We start from the raw sequence: 20,510 nt of genomic DNA, 5'->3' as shown, positions 1-20,510 counted from the left end.
CTTAATTACCTTTACAATGGTTTTTTATAAATTGTGATAGCATGAAAATTGAAGGAGTTAGGGTCCAAAAACTTATCATATTTTTTCTACTTAGTCACTGAAACTTTCTGAGTGTGAATATTTGGAGCAATGTGAAAGTACGCAGTATATAGCCAAAAAAAAACTATTTATATATATGTATATATATATATATATATATAATGTGGCCTCATATATTTTGGGAACGTGGGTATGAATACATACCAACGTTCTTATATGTATATATAACACATTTGAGTGAAGGAGGCAATAAAAATTCCCTATTTATTGAATATTTTATTCAATAAATGGTAATTTTTTACTCTAAAAAAATTATTTTTAAATATGTAATCATATATATTTACTGTTCTAATTTAGGGGTAGTTTTAAGAGTAGAAAAGCTTAAGAATATGATAATCATTTTCGAGAGTGTGGAATAATATGTAAATCCTTTTCATTTTATAAAAAAAAAATATTTAAAAATTTTTTATCAAGGGTTGAAAGGGGGTTAAAATTTTATAATTATTATAGAGAATATAAAATATTACTTACTCATTACTTACATCTTTTTATGTCATACCAAAGAATTTGTTTTTGTAATTTTTTCAATGTAGGGGTTGTTTCCAAGGATTGTAAGATTTTTCAAGGGGTTGAAAATGATTTTAATATGAGGTAATGGTGTTAGAAAAAACGCTTTACAATTTCCACCACTTACTATTAGACATGTTTTCTAGCGATAAAATGGCTCAATGTCAATTTTTCCATTAAGGGGTTGTTTACACCCCTTAAAAATAATAGGCGGAGTTCAGATCATTTTCACTTTTTAAGTTAAGGGTAAGATGAGCCTAATTCCAAAATTTTCATGCAAATCGGTTCACAGTAAAACAATTAGGAGGTAAGACTGTATTTTTTGCTTCAATGAGTGCACTAAAAGTTTTTTACGGTGGGGTTAATGCCTATAAATAAAAAATGGCTTATCAACAACTTTAAACCCACATGCAAAAATATCAAAATATCTTTTTTTTATTTATGAATATTTGTATATTTACAATTTACTTTGGAAAAGTTATCCCTAGTCCATATACATAACGTTAACTGTATTTAGAAAATTAACGTAACTACTGTATCTTAAATACTTCAAATGATTTAGTAACATTTTGTTTTGATTTAGTAACACTCATATACTTGCAGCAACCGCCTAAGGGAAATATCTTAAACAGCAATTCACTTATTATATGTATGTTACAAAGTTAGGTATTGTAATTAAATCTGTATCGTAATAAATCATTAAATCTTGAATTGACAAATGGATTTGTTTGTATAAAATGTAATAACGTTTCAAAGTCTAGTTTAATATTAATTTGTAGTAGAAGCGTTATTTTAGTAATGATTTGTGCCTGTAGATTCTACATTGTATGATATAAACCTAATGAAAGATTGTACTTGTAATTCAGAAAAAATTTACAATTTAATTCAATCGAGCGATTGGAGGAGAAGAATTCAATTAACTCGTCCCCTGAGGTCTGTATGTTTGCAGGAAAACAGTTCGGTCGGCCGGCATGTAGAGACAATCAATTATTAACAATTATGACCAAATTATTCGTATAGTCTCTTTCAAGCAGAGAACGGAGATTTTACATAGATAAAATTTTAAACCTATAAGTGCTGGCTATTTCCATAAAAATAATAATTACAATAATAATTACCATTCATTTAATATTTAAAAGTTATTTACTGTTTAGAGAGAAAAAGCTGTGTTTAATTTTTTACATTTAGCATAGGATAACACTTCACTTACCTCACCCAAATAAAAATCCAAAATTATACTAAATAAAGATTAATGTATTAAAAATAAAAAACGTGTTATTTGTGCCGTTTAAACCCCTTAAAAATCAAATAATTACTTCCAGATAAACCTACACTGGGCAAAGCAAAAACCGATGTAATACTTCAATCTGAGCAAATTAAATTTATGGATGTCCATGAGCGGCACACCACTCACCGCAAATGACGAGATTCTGGAGTGCAAGGGTATTTCGGGTAGGTCTAGTCTATTGCGGGTGACTGTTGGAGTGGGTGAGATTTGTTCCCTAAGGAACAAAGGTTCTTGCTAGTCTAGACATAAGGGTGTGCCACTGGAGAGGCTGTTCAGAGTTGACTTTCCGTTCTTCCGGGGGTTCATCCCCTAACCTCCAACCATAACCATCCAGAACAGTCACTCCGGAAGCAACGCAAAGGTAATTTTAGGACTAGGGGCAATTCCTAAGCTACTTGTTCTCAGAGAACAAAAAATAGTTCTAACTTATTATTCTGCACCAGTATCTCCTTGCTGTACTAAACTTTACTCCATTATTACCACCACCCCCCCCCCCACACTTAATGATTTTCCAAAAGACAGCGCTAGTATAACAGTATACAAAAACGTATTTATTTCTATAACGTTTATTTAAATAATTACTTATTTTTAATATTAAAATATAAAGACATTGTAAAATAATTAAATTATTGCAGTTTGTAGTGTCAGAACATGACCTAACATGAAACTTGGTTGAGTTCAAGGTGGTACAAAGGATGTTTTATTATGAAATTGATTATAATCAGGTACTATAATAAAACACTTAATTTTAAAAACGGTGGATATTAAATGGACTTTAATGAAACGTTTGTTGTAAAATGACTAATTAAGGGTATTAACTAGTTAGCCAATATTGTCATACCTTAGTAAGTTTTCCTCGAACTCCAGGAAAAACGTTTTTATATAACCGAGCGTTTGGACTTTTTGGGTACGGCTCCCTTATCGGAGATCTTATTCCATGTCTAAAAATCTGAAATTGAAATCACCTTATTAGTGTGCTAATTAATAAATAGTATTACAACAGTAAAATACAAGATGCTATATAATAGTGATTATCCTATAAGTTTACTGCCAGTCATGAAAAATATTATATACACTGTGTATTTGTACTTGTAATGTACTAGCTAAAAGTACCCGTGCTTCGCTACTGTAAAAAGGGCGTACAAATTACTTGTGAAAATCAATTTGGTTTGTTTAGAAATAAGATAATACTTTTAATTACAGTGGAAGAGATACGAGGCTTCGGACTTTAAAAAAAAACACTAGTGAACTACAGAGCAAAAAAATCTTCTGTAAAGACAAAGACTCCTGGTAAATATTGGGTTTTTCACACCAGACTGTCAAGAGAACGTACAAGTGAACTGGCATCATATATAGTTGTGTTTCCTTTTAAGAATTATTCTGGCTGACCTCATGGAAAATATTTGAATATTTTCATTAGCCATTGTGAGGATCTTATAGTACAGAATAAGAAGGAGAGTCAAGTACAAGATCGATGGTACTAAGAACAAGTACAACGGTCACATGGAGGCAATAACTCTCCCACGAGTGTTAGGCTCAAATCAGTATACATGTTTTTAATAAATTGAGTATGGGGTATAGTTATAATAAATTCAATAAGTAGATTTGACCATGTAAATTTACTAAAATAAAACAGACATTTTAAGAATATTTTCAAGCGGGCAACCGCGTTTAGGCTTATAACTTCTTTTCCAAAGTATTTTCTACTTGATATTAATAATAATTACTCGCAACTTCGGTTTGAACAAGAATAAATTTCATCAGTATCTTTGCAAAGAAAACTGGAGCAGTGTATATACCAAAAAAATTCAGTTGATTCTATGTTTTCAAAATTTTCAGACACTATCATCAATTTATTCAATATTTCTTTCCCTATTAAGAAGAAAAACCGTTCCAGTTTCTAGAAGAGCGAAGTGGATCACCGAAACAGTTATGGAAAGCAGAAGAAGACTGCAGGATGCCTACTACCTGGAGATGAGAGGTCCACCAGAGCTGCGAGCCCATTACAACCGCCCTGAAGCAAGAACATCAAGCACTTCTGAGGGAATCCAAATCTAGACACGCCCAAGAGTATATTTTCCCAAAGCCGAAACCAGGAAAGGCAACCTGGGACATCATCAACAGTTGTCGACCAGGGAAAAAAACAATCAGCTAACAAGGAGCTTGAACTTGAGGCTGAAGGTAAACTTCTCAAAAATCCAGTTGAAATTGCAAATGTTCTTAAAATTTCTGTTATTAATGTCTCAGAAAAACTGAAAAGTCAATGTACCCGATAATTCTGGCCCTTATCCACCAACATCACCATTGCCCACTATCAAAAGACAGCACACAACACCACACACACACACACACACACACACACACACACACACACACACACACACACCACACACACACACACACACACACACACACCACACACACACACACACACACACACACACACACACACACACACACACACACACACACACACACACACACACACACACACACACACACACACACACACACACACACACACACACCACACACACACACACACACATACACACACTTCTTCACACACACACTTTCTTAAAGAATTCGCGGTAGGTTTGGCTCCGATTTTAAAGATAACCAAAAGTGTTCCTATACCCAAATAAAAAAATACCTGTGATGTATCTTCTTTCCGACCAATAGCCATCACCCCAGTTATCTCCAAAGTTTTTGAAAAAAATTGTACACAATAGAATGTTCAACTTTCTAAAGAAACATAAAATTGTATCTCCTTTTCAATATGGCTTTCAACCACAGATGAACACTGAAGTAGCCATTGCTGCAGTGATTAAAAGGATCCTTTCATCTCTCGACGCCGGTGAGGAGGCTCTAGGCTTGTTCTGTGACCTTAGTAAGGCCTTTGATTGTAGTTGGTCATCAAATGTTACTTTCCAAATTGCAAAAATACGGTTTCCGAGGTGTTACTTTGGATTGGTTCAAAAGTTACTTGCAAGGTCGTATCCAATATGTCCAAATCCAGGATTTTAGCGGCAATCAGTGTTTTTCCGAATTTTTCTATCGTCAAAACAGGTTGTACCTCAGGGCTCGATTCTTGGTCCCCTTCTATTTTTGATTTTCATTAATGTTCTTCCAGATACAATCCTTTTAAATCAAAATAACAATGTCTGTCCCACAATATCTCTCTTTGCAGATTTTCAGCAACAAAAATTCAGTTTCCCTTTCCAACGAGTTCTCTAAAGTGTCGTCCTCGCTCTCTCACTGGTTCACAGTAAATAAGCTTTTTCTTAACACTTCAAAAACACAGGTTATGGAGTTACAATCTCAAAAAAAGCTGTAAATCTTCCGAACATACACTCAATAAACAATCAAAATGTCAGTAATTGCTTCAGTTATAAATTTCTAGGAGTTCATATAGATTTCTTCATGAAATGGCAAACTCATATAGAATCCTTGTCTAAACATATCAACTCATCAATCTTTGCCCTGAGGTGTCTTTCAAAATTTTCCTCTCAGGAAGCTCTAACCACGGCTTACTTCGGCTTGGTCGAATCAAGGCTAAGATATGGTCTTATTTTCTGGGGGTTCTCGACCTTCCAAAATTTTAATAGGATTTTCATCTTACAAAAAGAGGGCTTTAAGAGTTGTTTGGGGACTGAGACCAGGCAAAAAGCTGTGGAGAGCTGTTTCTTTCAAAGACAATTTTCACGCTAACCAATCTTTTGATTTACCACTCATCAATTTTTGTTTTTCAAAAACCGCAATCTTTTCCCTCTAGCTCAACATGACCACTTTACCCGACACAAAGGTAAATTAATATCCGACAGATTCAAAACTTAGTCTGTTCAAAAATTCCATTTTTTACTACGGTCCAAAGATTTTTAATTGGTTGCCTATAGAAAACCAGGTTAAAAACTCAGAAAATTTAAAAATTATTCAAATCGGAATTAAAAACGAATTTTGAATGAGACAGCTTTCTACAGCCTTGGGGAGGCGATAGGCCCAACAGGGTTGTGAGGCCAGCAAGTCCATTTTAATTTTGTTTTAATTTTAATTTAATTTTAATTTTGATTTTAATTTTAACTTTAATTTTAATAATTTTAATTTTAATTTTAATTTTAATTTTAATTTTAATTTTAATTTTAATTTTAATTTTAATTTTAATTTTAATTTTAATTTTAATTTTAATTTTAATTTTAATTTTAATTTTAATTTTAATTTTAATCTTAATTTTAATTTTAATTTTAATTTTATTTTTAATTTTAATTTAATTTTAATTTTAATTTAATTTTAATTTTAATTTACTGCTACAGTTGTCCATTCACATTATTTGAATTCAAATTAGATTAATTTCCAGTCACACGTATGCATTTTTTTGTAATCGACTTGTACAAAAAAACATTATGTTCAATTGTACGAATAAATTCTTTGTCTTTGTCTAATATACCTTGCAGGTCCTTCTAATAATATAGATGCAACATTATTACAAGAACAGTAGGCAAAGGTATACTCACCGCGTAGACATATTGAAGAGTAGATGTAGGGGGAAGCGTTGCGTTGAATTCGTGATAATGTGGTCTGCGTGAAAAATCCACGTTGGCAAAAACCAAGCCTGGAAAAGCCTCGTTTGCTGTGAACAGTTCAGCCAAGATTACAAACAGAAAACAGAAACCTTTATCAGGGTAAATCCATTGCTCAAGTTCCTTTTCTTATAGCCAAAGTGAGGTTTAACACCAACCTTACCAACTATTTAGTAAGTAGATACAAATAAGGGAGGGTCGTCAAATGGGGGACTTGCCAGACCTAGAGAACAAATTCAATCCACATTTTTAAACTTATTAGTAAAGTTTTTGGGTTAAATTGGAAAAAGGTGTGTGATGTGTAATATAAAGATATACCTTATTACCGACAACACATTCTATTTTTATACTGCAATTACTTTTTCACTGACACAATATATTTCCTATAAAATAAATGTATTTATTCACAGACTGTCAAGACAACCACAGCACCAACTTTGGCATTATACCCCCGGAGGGTGTAGTTCCAGTCCTTGTACAAGACCAAGCTCGGCACTATATCCCCGGGAGCGTTATTCAGGTCGTGCACATTTACAGTAGTAGATCTATACCCCCGGAGAGTGTAGTTCCAGTCCTTGTACAAGACCAAGCTCGGCACCTCGGGAGCATTATTCAGGTCGTGCAGATTTACAGTAGTAGATCTTTACCCCCGGAGAGTGTAGTTTCCAGTCCTTGTACAAGACCAAGCTCGGCACTATATATCCTCGGGAGCATTATTCAGGTCGTGCAGATTTACAGTTGTAGATCTTTACCCCAGGAGAGTGTAGTTCCAGTCCTTGTACAAGACCAAGCTCGGCACTATATCATCGGGAGCATTATTCAGGTCGTGCAGATTTACAGTAGTAGATCTTTACCCCCGGAGAGTGTAGTTCCAGTCCTTGTACAAGACCAAGCTCGGCAATATATCCTCGGGAGCATTATTCAGGTCGTGCAGATTTACAGTAGTAGATCTTTGCCCCGGAGAGTGTAGTTCCAGTCCTTGTACAAGACCAAGCTCGGCACTATATCCTCGGGAGAATTATTCAGGTCGTGCAGATTTACAGTAGTAGATCTATACCCCCGGAAGGTGTAGTTCCAGTCCTTGTACAAGACCAAGCTCGGCACTATATCCTCGGGAGCATTATTCAGGTCGTACACATTTACATTAGTAGATCTATACCCCCGGAGGGTGTAGTTCCAGTCCTTGTACAAGACCAAGCTCGGCACTATATCCTCGGGAGCATCATTCAGGTCGTGCAGATTTACAGTAGTAGATCTTTACCCCCGGAGAGTGTAGTTCCAGTCGTTGTACAAGACCAAGCTCGGCACTATATCCTCGGGAGCATTATTCAGGTCGTGCAGATTTACAGTAGTAGATCTTTACTCCCGGAGAGTGTAGTTCCAGTCGTTGTACAAGACCAAGCTCGGCACTATATCCTCGGGAGCATTATTCAGGTCGTGCAGATTTACAGTAGTAGATCTTTACCCCCGGAGAGTGTAGTTCCAGTCCTTGTACAAGACTAAGCTCGGCACTATATCCTCGGGAGCATTATTCAGGTCGTGCAGATTTACAGTAGTAGATCTTTACCCCCGGAGAGTGTAGTTCCAGTCCTTGTACAAGACTAAGCTCGGCACTATATCCTCGGGAGCATTATTCAGGTCGTGCAGATTTACAGTAGTAGATCTTTACCCCCGGAGAGTGTAGTTCCAGTCCTTGTACAAGACAAAGCTCGGCACTATATCCTCGGGAGCATTATTCAGGTCGTGCAGATTTACAGTAGTAGATCTATACCCCCGGAGGGTGTAGTTCCAGTCCTTGTACAAGACCAGGCTCGGCACTATACCCCAGGGAGCGTTCTTCATACCGTGCAACGGGAGTGCAATTACGCTAAACTTTAAAGTAATTTGATTCGCTTTTACTGGTACGTTTCGAACCATTTGACATGAAGCGCATGCACGCTTATCCCGCAAATACCCTTCCCTACTCGCGGTTCGACCGTGTACAGCCCTTTCCAAAATCACTGCCACTGACAGAACAAGTCGCTCCACCTCTGGTAGTATTTTGGTTTGGACTAAATCATGAATTTCCGAGTGGAGTGGAGAATGAAGGGTGATTTGTACGCATGCGCGGACCTCGCTTCGAGCTATATGGTTCGGTCTGTACAGTAACTACGAATAGGCTTACGTGGTATCTCAAACATACATTGTTCAGAGGCCTCGTTCAAGCAAACGTAGCGATCATCTGGGCAGCATTTGCCGTAGTCGCTGTTGCAGGGTTGGTCGCAGTAACATAGCGTCCCTGGGATGGGGGTGTAGCAGGACCTGCAGCATGGGGTGCGGTGAAGCTCACAGCAGTGGCCTGGGGTGTCCGAAGTGTCTGAGATTGCTGCTACCCTTAGGGCCAGCAGCGTTACTGCTAGAAACACCACCTGGACAGAGCAGAAGGATATGGAACGAGTAGAGTAGCCAGAATTGTTGATATAATGTCAAATTGCAAGACATTTTGATAATAATAATTATTATTTTGTTGAATTTTGGCAATAAGATATTATATTGCAAAAGTCAGGTTTAAGTTATTAGTAAAAAATCCCTACTATACACATTCCTACTTACAATACTCATTGAAACATACATCTCTTGCCCATTCAAGCCAACATTCATTTAACATGAGACTCGGGGCTCTAACTAATTACTTTTTATGTAAACTTTGATTATAAATCTCCCAGCAGCCAGCCATGAACCCTTCGACAGATTAAAACGTATTCAACACCAGTAGGCGCTTCAGAAGAGCTTTAAACTGGTTTAAATTATCCGATTTTATAAGACTCTCAAGGAGCCGATTGAGAAATTTGACTCCAGCCTGTGACGGCAAGCGTTCGAAAGCCACCGTCCTATGATTTTCTGCACGGTAACTCTCCTTGCCTCTAGTTTCGTAAGAGTGAATGTCACTACCCCGAATAAGAACACACTTCGATCGACAATACAGGGCAACCTCCAATATATAGAGGCAGGCCAGAGTCAGCAATTCGAGCTCCCTGAAAGCATCCCTGCACGACTGTGATGTTTAATTGGGAAATTATTCTAACAGCTTTTTTGAAGTCTGAATACTCTTACTATATTGTATTTGGCACAGCTGCCCCAAAGTATTAAACCATATTCCAGGTATGGATCAATCATTCAACTCATTCGCCGTGTTCTGGCCAACACATCAATGTGTTCTGGCCGTGTAAAGGTTTCATCTCCATTAACAATTTCCGAACATTTTAAACTTTTTGTGGACTTTAGTTTAGCAGTTTGGTTAATCAGTTCCTTAGTTTATCATCAATTTCGTAGGCTTTACCCGCTCTTATTACTTTTGGGTAGGGTACAGTAAGCGAACCCGGTTTTTTATATCGAAGAATGTAATCATCGATACCTAATATTCGTATCTCAATCAAACAAATTATTATAACCAAAATTAGGAAAACTGAAGACGAAAATATTTGCTCCTCTCACAGTTACATTTTTTTCTTTCCCACAAATTTCACATAATGGGTTTTTCGGTACGAGTCCTACATGATGAAGCCACGAAAAACATGTCATCATCTTTCAAAAATTGTGCAGTTTTCTAAAATTGACTGCCATTCTTAATAATCAAATGTTACTTATATGTAAAATTGAAATATTACCTTACGTGTATTATTTGAAATTCTTTACAGCTGTTGATATAGATTAGTTAAGTTAATTGTTCAAAATAATTAATTAGTATCGATTGATTATATCGATGGTTATGATTGAGTAATATCGTTTGCCAATTTCGATATAAAACACCGGGTCCGCTTATTGTACCCTACCCTTACTTTTTTGTAAATTCTTTTATAATTCCTAAAATAGATTTTAAATTCCTCATTTTTGTTGTTATAAAAATTTAATGATAAAATTTTATTTTTTTTCCTGGAAGTTAAAATACCGCGAGTAATCCACGTATTCTGTTTGGCCATTTTTTTACTCTAATGTTTTTTAAAGGACATGACAAATTCAGATAAAAGATAAATCTATTGTTGAATCCGATAATCATGTCATCTAGGCAATTATACTCGTCTAGGAAATTCCAGGATTTCAGCACTAGATGCATTTTAAATTCATCAATATTTTTTGGTCGCACAACGCGTTTGATAGAATTGAGGTGGTACAGTTTGACAATGAAAATCTCAAGATGTATAAATGGATCTTATTAAATAAGGTAAAATTTGATAAATAAAGTCTCCTATAATATTGTAGGAATGTAGGCCCACGTCTAGTTTTGATGAGGGTGGCTGACGTCACTTTTCTGCAGGGTAGGACAGTTAGCCCACGCCGACACCTGTGGACTAACTGTCCTACTTTTCAAAACTGACCTGGCCATGCATTATTTTTTCTACCTACACTCATTCTTCATTCTGATCAGTGATGCTTCCACTACATTCGCACAGCGTACTGCTAAGGCAGTAAATATTAACAAAAGTTTGATCAAACCAAAACTCAATCCATCACATATGAAACGGATTACTAATTGAGATTAAACTTAAATGAATTCCACATAGCACTATATTAATATCTGAGTAATTCGGCATTATCCTAATGAACCGTAAGTATCTACAGTAAGTTTGTATTCATCATTACTCCTCTTGTCCATCGTTAGTATAATACTGTATATGCGAGTAAACACGTTCCTCGTAGTACACGTCAAAAGAAATGGATGTTTTATTATAACTTTTAGTAATTAAAACAACTATTTATTTCATATATAATATATCACATTTATAGTTGTATCAAATTACGTTAAATAGATAATTATAAGAAGACAAAATATTTTATTACCTTAAATAGGGGCTCTTGACCTATAAACCAAAAAGTAAACAAAACTTATGCCTACAGAGATATACTAACTTACATAATAGTGACCTTTTGCTGCTAAAAATAGGTTGTATATATCACTCAAATAGCAATTCGATGAAGACCGGATAAAGCAATTGTCTAGTTTCATTCAAACTCCCAATTGCTATTCATCGCTATATCCCACTGCGATATTGTGTAAACTTAATTCAATTAGTGATCCAGGAACGACAGGAGATAATATGTTTAGTTACTAGCAGTTACCAGCGACTTCGATCGCAACAAATTGTAAAATATTTTCTGAAACCCTATTAGTGTTATTCCCATTTGAAATAAACAGTTAATCGCTAAACGTTTTAATATGTTGAATTTAATTAATAAAAAACACAAAAGCTGTAAAGGTTTTAAAAATGTACACTATTACGGTTTTGCACGCAATTTCGTATGAACATTTCTGGTTTGAGTGAATTACATATATCCGACGCCAATGTAGCGATTTCCTTGTTCCTACAGCCAAGGAAATATGTCTGAAAGTGTATACTTATGGCCATTGTAATTTATGCTAGGCTTAATATCTTTTGTGCCTTAGTTGGTGTTGCCTTGTTTCCTCGATCAAGGAAATATACAGACTTACAAAGATCTGAGAAGGCTACTTATGCCAAGAGTGAACTTTCATTTCAATACAGGCTTTAAATTTATAGTAAAAGTTAATATAGTACATTTTTCTTTTATATCTACATTACAGTACTCACCAACACTGCACATGTAATATTTACCCAAATGCACAGTTAAAAGTAGATTTCTGCTAAAACTTTTAACTTTCTTATCTTAATATTTCTCTTACTACAGTGCTCAATAGTGGTTACAGAAAAGGATGAAATGAGAAGTGTTGTTATTATCAAGCTTACTCTTTGCTTTTAAAGACCAAATTGAACAAATTACAAATATTGGTTAAATTAATTGAACATTTAATTGTGCTGCCATAAAACAATGTTTACTCAGAACATTTGACTAAAATTATCAGGTCCTTATACATATAAAAGTCTTGTTCTCTTTGCCTGATGTTACCGTGCACTTTTACGATACTTTAATCCTTATTCTGCTAGTCGGGGCGAAAACGGATCCAATAAAGCAGACCATTATAATCGTTACAGCCATTCTTAAGTTATAAATGCTGCAACTAACCCGACTTTGTTTTATGTATATAGATTTTGTTTAATTCTTCCTGTAGTGTTGTTGTCATCTTCTGTAGTCTACTGAAAAGTATTTAGCATTATAGAGTATAGGTCTCAAAGCATTCATTTAAGTGCTGCAGAATGAATACGACGATCCCTCAAAAACATAACCCATGAGTCGGACAGTGGATCCCAGGCCGGGCCCGTGGACCTACTGTCCACCCCTTAAGAAGTAGGTAAGAAATGGTCCTGACAGTTTTGCGACCTGGACCTACAGTCCGTTTACCCTCCTATCATCCCTTTACATGTTCTTCTTTACAGGTCATATCTAGGCCTACTATATTGCCGCGAATAACTATACAGTAATATATTATATTTAATTAGTAAATTGAGTTTAATTAAGCCAATAATAGGCAAATTTATTTAATTGCTGATCTAACACCCTATTTAACAATAGTTGATATGGAGATAATTAAAAAATAAAATTGTTATCTTTATCAAGTAATATAAAAACTGGAGTTGTAAATCGAATAAATTATAATCATACACATATTTTATCTATAAAATTGGCAATAATTTACTATAGTTTTGTCTTTAAGGACTGTGCCCGCTATGATGGATAGAGAAAAGGGAAAAACTAAGGGAATAAGAACTCTGAATCAGCCTTTGAATACAAAGAACACCAAAATTGCAAAAAATTAACCTAAAACTTAGACTTTAACCACGTTTTTTAGCATAACCAAGTGAGATATGGTAACAAGTCACTAGAAAATGTTTTAAACTTGATTCCACACCATTATCTTTCGTCAGAATCTAGTTATGACCTATGACTTAGATACTATAGTCATTTTTAAACAGAATCAACATGGAGAAATTAGAAAAATGTGACAAATCGGGAAAATTTTTAATTTTGCGGGCGTTTTACATGTTAATAAGTGGAGATATGGAAAAATTTGTTTTATTACAGTTTTGTCGATCAGCTCATTTTCTAAAACTCTCACAAAAATTTGAGGTACAACCTATGGTTTGGCCACTAGTGAGATCAAAAAGGAAAACTAAACTTTAATAAATGAATATTTTTAATTTTGAGTGGGTAACAATTTTTTATGTCTGGTATTTTAAATGTATGTCCTGTCAGTCACACAGCAAAAGACAGCAGACATCTAAATGTTAAATGTATACGTAATTTAGAACCTTTATCCTTATATGAATGAGTGCCACACATGCGGCTGTACACTATTTTTTATCTACAAAATGTAAATTTAAACAAATGCCTCAGCCATTTCACTGAAAGCGATAATAGCTGTTTAATGTAAGATAACTCTGGAACATTTTCATATAATCATTATTTTACAGAATTTTAGTAATTCAGAGAAATTTTATCCGGCGTTTAAATTCTTACAAATATTTCTTGGACAACGAATGACAAAAACAGAATTAGCCGAATTGTACCTGCTCTTCTAGAAATTACAGTTCATACCAACACACTTAAGGGTTCATCTTTTTATATAAGATATAAAATTGGTTAGCGTACTATTTTAATTGTTACTAAAAGTAACATCTGATTACTTGACATTAACAAGTATATTTGTATGCTAAGTATCCAAACTCGATATACAACCTAACGTGTAGTGCCTAGGTCTGTAGCATGGAGGAAAAATATTAGTAGACTATAATTTTGTTAAAACACTGCTATGAAACCCCACAATGGAAAATAAAATTGAATACATCATTAGCAAGGCATCCCGAGAAAGATTTTATGTATATGCGTTAAATTGAATATGAAACTTCATTTCTACATGGACGAGAATGGTTTATATAATAGTTCTGTTCAACCATGCAATTTGGGCGAGCGTTACTGAAGTAGGTTGCCATAATTTCCTTCTAGCTGGCGGCAGGATAAAAAAATTTCTTTTTCTTATAATTGTCTTTCTGCCTGTCTATCTGTCAGGACGTTTCGAGCTTTTGCATGCAATCCCAACTATTCCTTTGACGCGATGTGGCGGACGGATTCCTTCTAGTAGAGTGGGAATAAGTATTAATAGGAGCCAAAAAATAAACCGTTACCTTTTCCAAGTAAGGCATTCACATTAAGATAAGTTCTTATCATTATAATATTTATCGTAATATCCTTTGCTTCACCCCAAGTTATCTACAGACATGAATCTTCCTGCATACCCAAACAAATATTTCTTTCTTTTCTGCCCACACTAATATTTATTGCATCAAGGACAACGGGAATCCTATTTCTATACATTGTTCACTGAATGAGCTGATTAACTCAGCCCTTACATTAACATTTATTTTCTATTTAAAATTTCCATTCGGCTATTTTACAGGGTGTCCCGTAACTGTCTGGACAAAGGTATACCACGTTATTTTACTCAGATCAAGACAGATATATTTCCCCATATGGACATGGGTCTCCGATGCTTAGTTTCCCATTTATGTCTGTCCGTATGTGTTTTTTATACAAAAAGTAATCCCCTAAAAAACCAATAATTTCAACTATACCAAATTTGGCTCGAATATTTATGATGACAAGGGTGGTTACTGAAAAATATATCATGAAATAATCTTTATTATTTTCAAAATGGCGGCCATTAAAACTGTTCAACTTTGAATATTTTAATAACACATATTGAGAAAAACTACAAGAAAAAATTTTTAGAAAATTTTATCACAAATCTGATGAAACTAAAGTTATTTAAATCGAGTAATAAATAGTTTATTTAAAGCAGATGTCCTGTGACAAGACATGGCCTATATTGAGAGCTGCCGTGTATTCAGTGTTTGTATTGTTGGCTAATCACTGAGAACCTTAATTAACTAAAAATATATAATTGTATAAATACCAGTACACTTACGCTGGCCTTGGCGTAAACTAACTTCCCTTATTATTTAGGTTATGGTTTCTTACTAGTAAACAAACTAGATATTTCCTAAAATGGGGGAGTATTCATGTTTATAGTCATACTTAATTCTATTGGCATTATGTTGAACGTGTCCTCCTCTGATGGTTGTTGTCTCGGCTCTCTAACTGAGAGTTTACGGGTTCAAATCCCGGGGAGGGCCAATAATATATAGACACGAAACAGTGTGCGTATTTTGAAAATACACCAATGTACATCGAAGCCGACATAGCTGAGGCTGAGGTTTAAAAGAGAACAAAACAAAAGTTGAAAATTTCATTTAAATTTAACTCAAGAGCAGTGAATCTAATGCCCACATTATATGCTGTATTTAGACAGAAAATATATCTAAATAATATTTTGTTTATTACAAACTGTGTAAAGCTTTTTAAAGTGTAATATTGTTACATATACGTTATAACCTCTTCAAATTTTAACCCTATAAGGTAAAATCTCCTATGCTCAATATAGTTCTTAAATAACGATGTCTTGACATCGGCAGAGATAAAATACAAGGCAATATCTGACACAGAACTAAAATACTGTTAAAAATAATAATTGTCAGTTACACATTTTAACCCCTTACAGCCCCTTTCTTGGCAGATCCATGCACATCTTGAAAATCCAAACAAATGGACAAAAAAGATAATTTTTATTAACCTTAAGGGTATTTATACACATATTACGTACAAATACGAGAGGGCCGCTGTCGAATTTTTCAAATATTACAGATCTTTATTTTACAACCCACCAAACAATCTACGTTATTTTTATAAAAAATATTGATTTATTTTTCTCAGCGTAACTAAAATACTTAAGGGACCTCCAACAAAATAATGTTCTACGGGTTCCAAATAAAATCCACAATTTGTGCTGTCAAAACTATTTTTTAATGTAAATTTTACCATGTTAATTTTTTTTAAACATCAAAATTTCATTTTTACATAATAGTTATCTTTATTTGACCGTTTATCAATACGTTGTACTGTAGTCTGAGTTTCATAATCCACATTTTGATACTGTTTATATCTTTAAAGGCTAATAGCTAATTATCTCACAAAAATTAAACTTTCCCTATTTCTATTCACATGTCCGTGATGTGTGTTAATTACATGTAGATTATAGCTCTCGAAGAGTTTAAATATATGTATTTTTATTTTTATTAAATTTAGCCACATTTTAACTCTGATCATTACCATGCTGTTTTCTGTGTTCTAATGATCAACATCGTCGTTAACCCCCTCAAATATGCGTTATAACGCATTAACTTCCGAGCTTTTAGGTAAATAGAAAGTTTTTAATCTTTTAAACATAACTAACGAGTGAATCGTTCTATTTCCGCTTATGAACTAATACATGTTTAAAACTATATACTTATATAAATTCGTTTAATATTCCTATACACAAAATTGCAACTAAGGCCTCTTTCTCGTATACATAACATTTTAATTCTGAATGTGTAAGTTTCTATCATTTTGAATAGTTTAATTTTGGCCGTTTTCTAGTAACAAACAACCAGCTGTGGAACTTGAGGGTGTCGTAAATGGGTTACAAAAATTAGCTAATTGGTGTATAAGGGCTACTCGCTATTGCATCCTTCAGCCTAGAGAACAAGTTTTAACACTCACTAAATTGTCCAGACAAATCGGTGTGTTTTTGTCTTAGGTTTCTTATTGAAAGAAACACAGAGTGTTCAATCAAAGTTTTCCAATATTTTGGATTTTGTTCTAAACATTAAAACAAGCAATAAAGTTCATTTGAAGGTATGACCCAAAACCTTAAGTCTTTTGTCTATATGTATGTATGTGTATTTTATCAAACAAATTTTATTTTGTGAACCAGTTAAGAAAAAGTTATGAAAATTAAGAATAGTATTAATAGCGAATAATAGTAAGAATAGTTTCAAAATAGCGGACATTATTCGGTTTCGAATTATTTTCATGCAATAATTTAAACTTCCGCCATTTTGAAACGAGTGAAAGGATTTTGTTAATATTTAATTTCAATAAGATCTACCAAAGGTTAATATAATTTTCAAGTTTAATAACTTTTTCACTTGTTCAAAAGATATAATCTTTTGATAAAGAACACATACAGACAGATAAACAGGAAAATAAAGATTTTAGGACATACCTTCGTATGAACCTTTTTGTTCAATTTTATATATTGAACAAAATTTAAAGTATTGGAACACTTTTACTAAACACCCTGTATAATAGCACAATAGTCAAAAATTGCGTGATTTCTTAAAAAATTTCAGAAGGTTTTAAATTCCCTTGTGATTTCCATTCTAATAGGATGTAAGATCACAATGTAATTTTAAATCAAATGATCCAAAAATTATATTTTAGTGTAAGAATGTGTTTTTTTTTATCTAAGTTAAGCCCTGTTTACTCAGTATTTTAACCGAAATGATAATCATGTTCGCTCATTGTAATTTCTTCTAAAAAAAGTCCTGTTCTACACGATTATAACATTAAAATTGCTTTCTAAAACTTGGAAACAGAATTTAAAAAAATACGTTGTTAAAACAATATTCAACCAACTTTGGAAAATATAATCAAAACATAATTTATGTTTCAAGGAATCAGAAAACCTGTCCGATCTATTACACAAAGGCACAATAAACTGACATATATAGAACTTGTGTACTTGTATCTAGTATTTCTGCAACCCACCATAATGGCAATGTACACTGCAAATTGTTTGAGTAAACTTAATACAAATTTCCGCGCAATTAATAAACTGAAACCCTACACGTCTGAGGTCTCATTGGTATCGTTTTAAAAAACGCGACAAATAAAATTCGAACTCTGAAACCAGTTACAATGAAATTCATTTTTACTTTAACCTCGAACTGGAGATAGATATATTACGAAATAGGTATAAGAAATCATTTTAATTTAACAATTTTTAACATAAAATTAGTTGCACTCTTAGTTAAAAATATATATCGTGGTTGTGTTAAAAAAAGGAAATACTCTTACTTTACTTGTAAAACTTAAGAGAAATGCGTTACCTGCATTCCGGTCCAAACAGAACTTACGCACTCTACTGGCCGTAGAGATAACGCAGACTACGGAAGTTTGAACTTTAACCTTTAAACTTGTGTGCCGTTGACCGATTATCTATTAATAGCCGAGTGCGTCGTCATGTCATAGCATTATCAAAGATAAGACATAACGTGCTCTGCCTTTATCACAGGATAAATTTATTCCTATTACACATTTAGGTCATATTTAATTTATGTTATTGATAAGTTCACATGATTATATACAGAGTGTTGAAAAAAGAGGAATATTTTGGGACATGGTTTATTATTGACATAGAACACTATAGTATGTTTCGTTTCGTTTACCGTATGCCTGTCTGTATATTCTATGTTGAAAAAACCATAGGTTTAAAACGGTTTCATTTGCGGCATTGTAATTTTATATGTTTGGGTTTCTCATTTAAATGCAACTTTCTTCAAAAATAAAAACTGTATGAATTATATTTTTAAAATAGTTGCCGCATACTTAAAAGTAACATTTTATAAAAACCCGTGTGAAGAAATGAAATTTTAATTCATATAAAAGACATTTTCGAAAAATTAAAAATATCAATACATAGTTACAAATAATAAATAATAAAAGAATAAACGTGTGTATAAAAATGCAGTTTCTCCAATAATAACAACTTATGAGTTTCGAGTCCACCGTTTTTCCAGTTAAGGTTACCGTTGTCGGCAACGAAACGAATGAATGCATTGTTCCTTGTTATCCTTTTGTCAAAATAAAAGGGAGTTTCTTATAACCTACTGCTGAGATAACTGTTGCCGCAAGGCAACACTATTATTTATCTTGTTACGCTACAAAACGCATATCACAGTAACAAACCTGTCGAATTTATTTGTACACTACTCGTTACCTAGTTTGCTTTTAATCAGCTACAAATCATTCAATATTATTTCCTCAATTCTGTATTAATATTGTATTATTACAATGGTATGTTTGAGAGGATCTTTCGGACATTTGCCATCGTTATACAGTATCTCTGAACTTTCTACCAATATTTTAAGGTATTATTCCTGGACCAGAGGCAAACCAAAATATGGTATTAAGAATTTTGAAATTTAATAATGTTCTAATCGTAAAATGTCCATTTCGTAGATGCATTTATTTTTCCAAAAAAAGGTTTAAGCATAAATATCATAAAACAGCATGTTATGAAGTCACTGTTCCTACATATTAGTTAGTAAATTTTATTACAAATTCAACTATACGAAGTATTTGTTCCATAAATAAGTAAGATAATGTGCTTTAAAACCGAGTACTAATAATATTAATTATCCACTGATATTAAATGACAGCAATGTTTTATAGTCCCAACAATCATCTGTTTTAGTTTTAGCTGCTCCAGTCAGCTGAGATTATAACATTATATTGATGAACTGCTTTCACAATATCCTTACCATACCTATTGCAAGTTTTTGTTTATTTCGATTTTTTATAATTTACAAAAATTATAACTTTATTTGCATAGGACGTTTAATGAGTTCACAATACAGTAGTTTTTATATTATAACAGAGTACAAAATAATGTTGAATTTAGAGGTAATTTCTCCTCCTAGACGAACAGTTTTAGTTCAATACAACTTTATTTACATAGGATATCTAATCAATTCACAATACAGTAGATTTTATATTATAACAGAGTACAAAATAATGTTGAATTTAGAGGTAATTTCTCCTCCTAGACGAACAGTTTTAGTTCAATACAACTTTATTTACATAGGACGTCTAATGAATTCACAATACAGTACTTTTTATATTATAACAGAGTACAAAATAGTTTTCAATTTAGAGGTAATATCTCATCCTGGACGAACAGTTTTAGTTCAATATTCAACAACTGATGTTCAATATTCCTTCAGTTGGTTGCACATTTTGAATCGTGTTAATAGAGTTAGCGCCACATGTATAAATTTTAATTTGTACTTGTTGTAATAAAAAAATTAACTATTTATTGACAGTCTTGTTTAAGTAAAGTTATTATTTTTGTTGATTACAAACACATTTAATTTCTTATGTTTAAATCAAAAGAACGCGAACACCTGCGATATTAAATTTATGAAATG

General features: G+C 33.4%; 1 protein-coding gene across 2 annotated transcripts in view; it reads right to left on the bottom strand.

Annotated features, from left to right (window-relative positions):
• LOC124367229 (prostatic acid phosphatase-like) overlaps nt 1-18,476 on the bottom strand; it is a 32,477-nt gene extending 14,001 nt beyond the window's left edge. For both annotated transcript variants that reach the window (XM_046823905.1, XM_046823906.1), the window contains exons 1-4: nt 18,411-18,476; nt 8,654-8,879; nt 6,406-6,521; nt 2,736-2,843 (exon numbers count right to left, since the gene is read on the bottom strand). In XM_046823905.1, the coding sequence (XP_046679861.1) occupies nt 2,736-2,843; nt 6,406-6,521; nt 8,654-8,879; nt 18,411-18,416 (456 nt within the window). In that variant the 5' untranslated portion in view covers nt 18,417-18,476. The remainder of the gene's footprint in view (nt 1-2,735; nt 2,844-6,405; nt 6,522-8,653; nt 8,880-18,410) is intronic.
• Between the last annotated feature and the right edge of the window lie 2,034 nt (nt 18,477-20,510).

This window comes from Homalodisca vitripennis, chromosome 8 (genome assembly GCF_021130785.1).
Source record: "Homalodisca vitripennis isolate AUS2020 chromosome 8, UT_GWSS_2.1, whole genome shotgun sequence".
In the NCBI taxonomy this organism is placed as follows: Eukaryota; Metazoa; Arthropoda; class Insecta; order Hemiptera; family Cicadellidae; genus Homalodisca; species Homalodisca vitripennis.
This window is presented reverse-complemented; position numbering and strand designations above follow the sequence as displayed.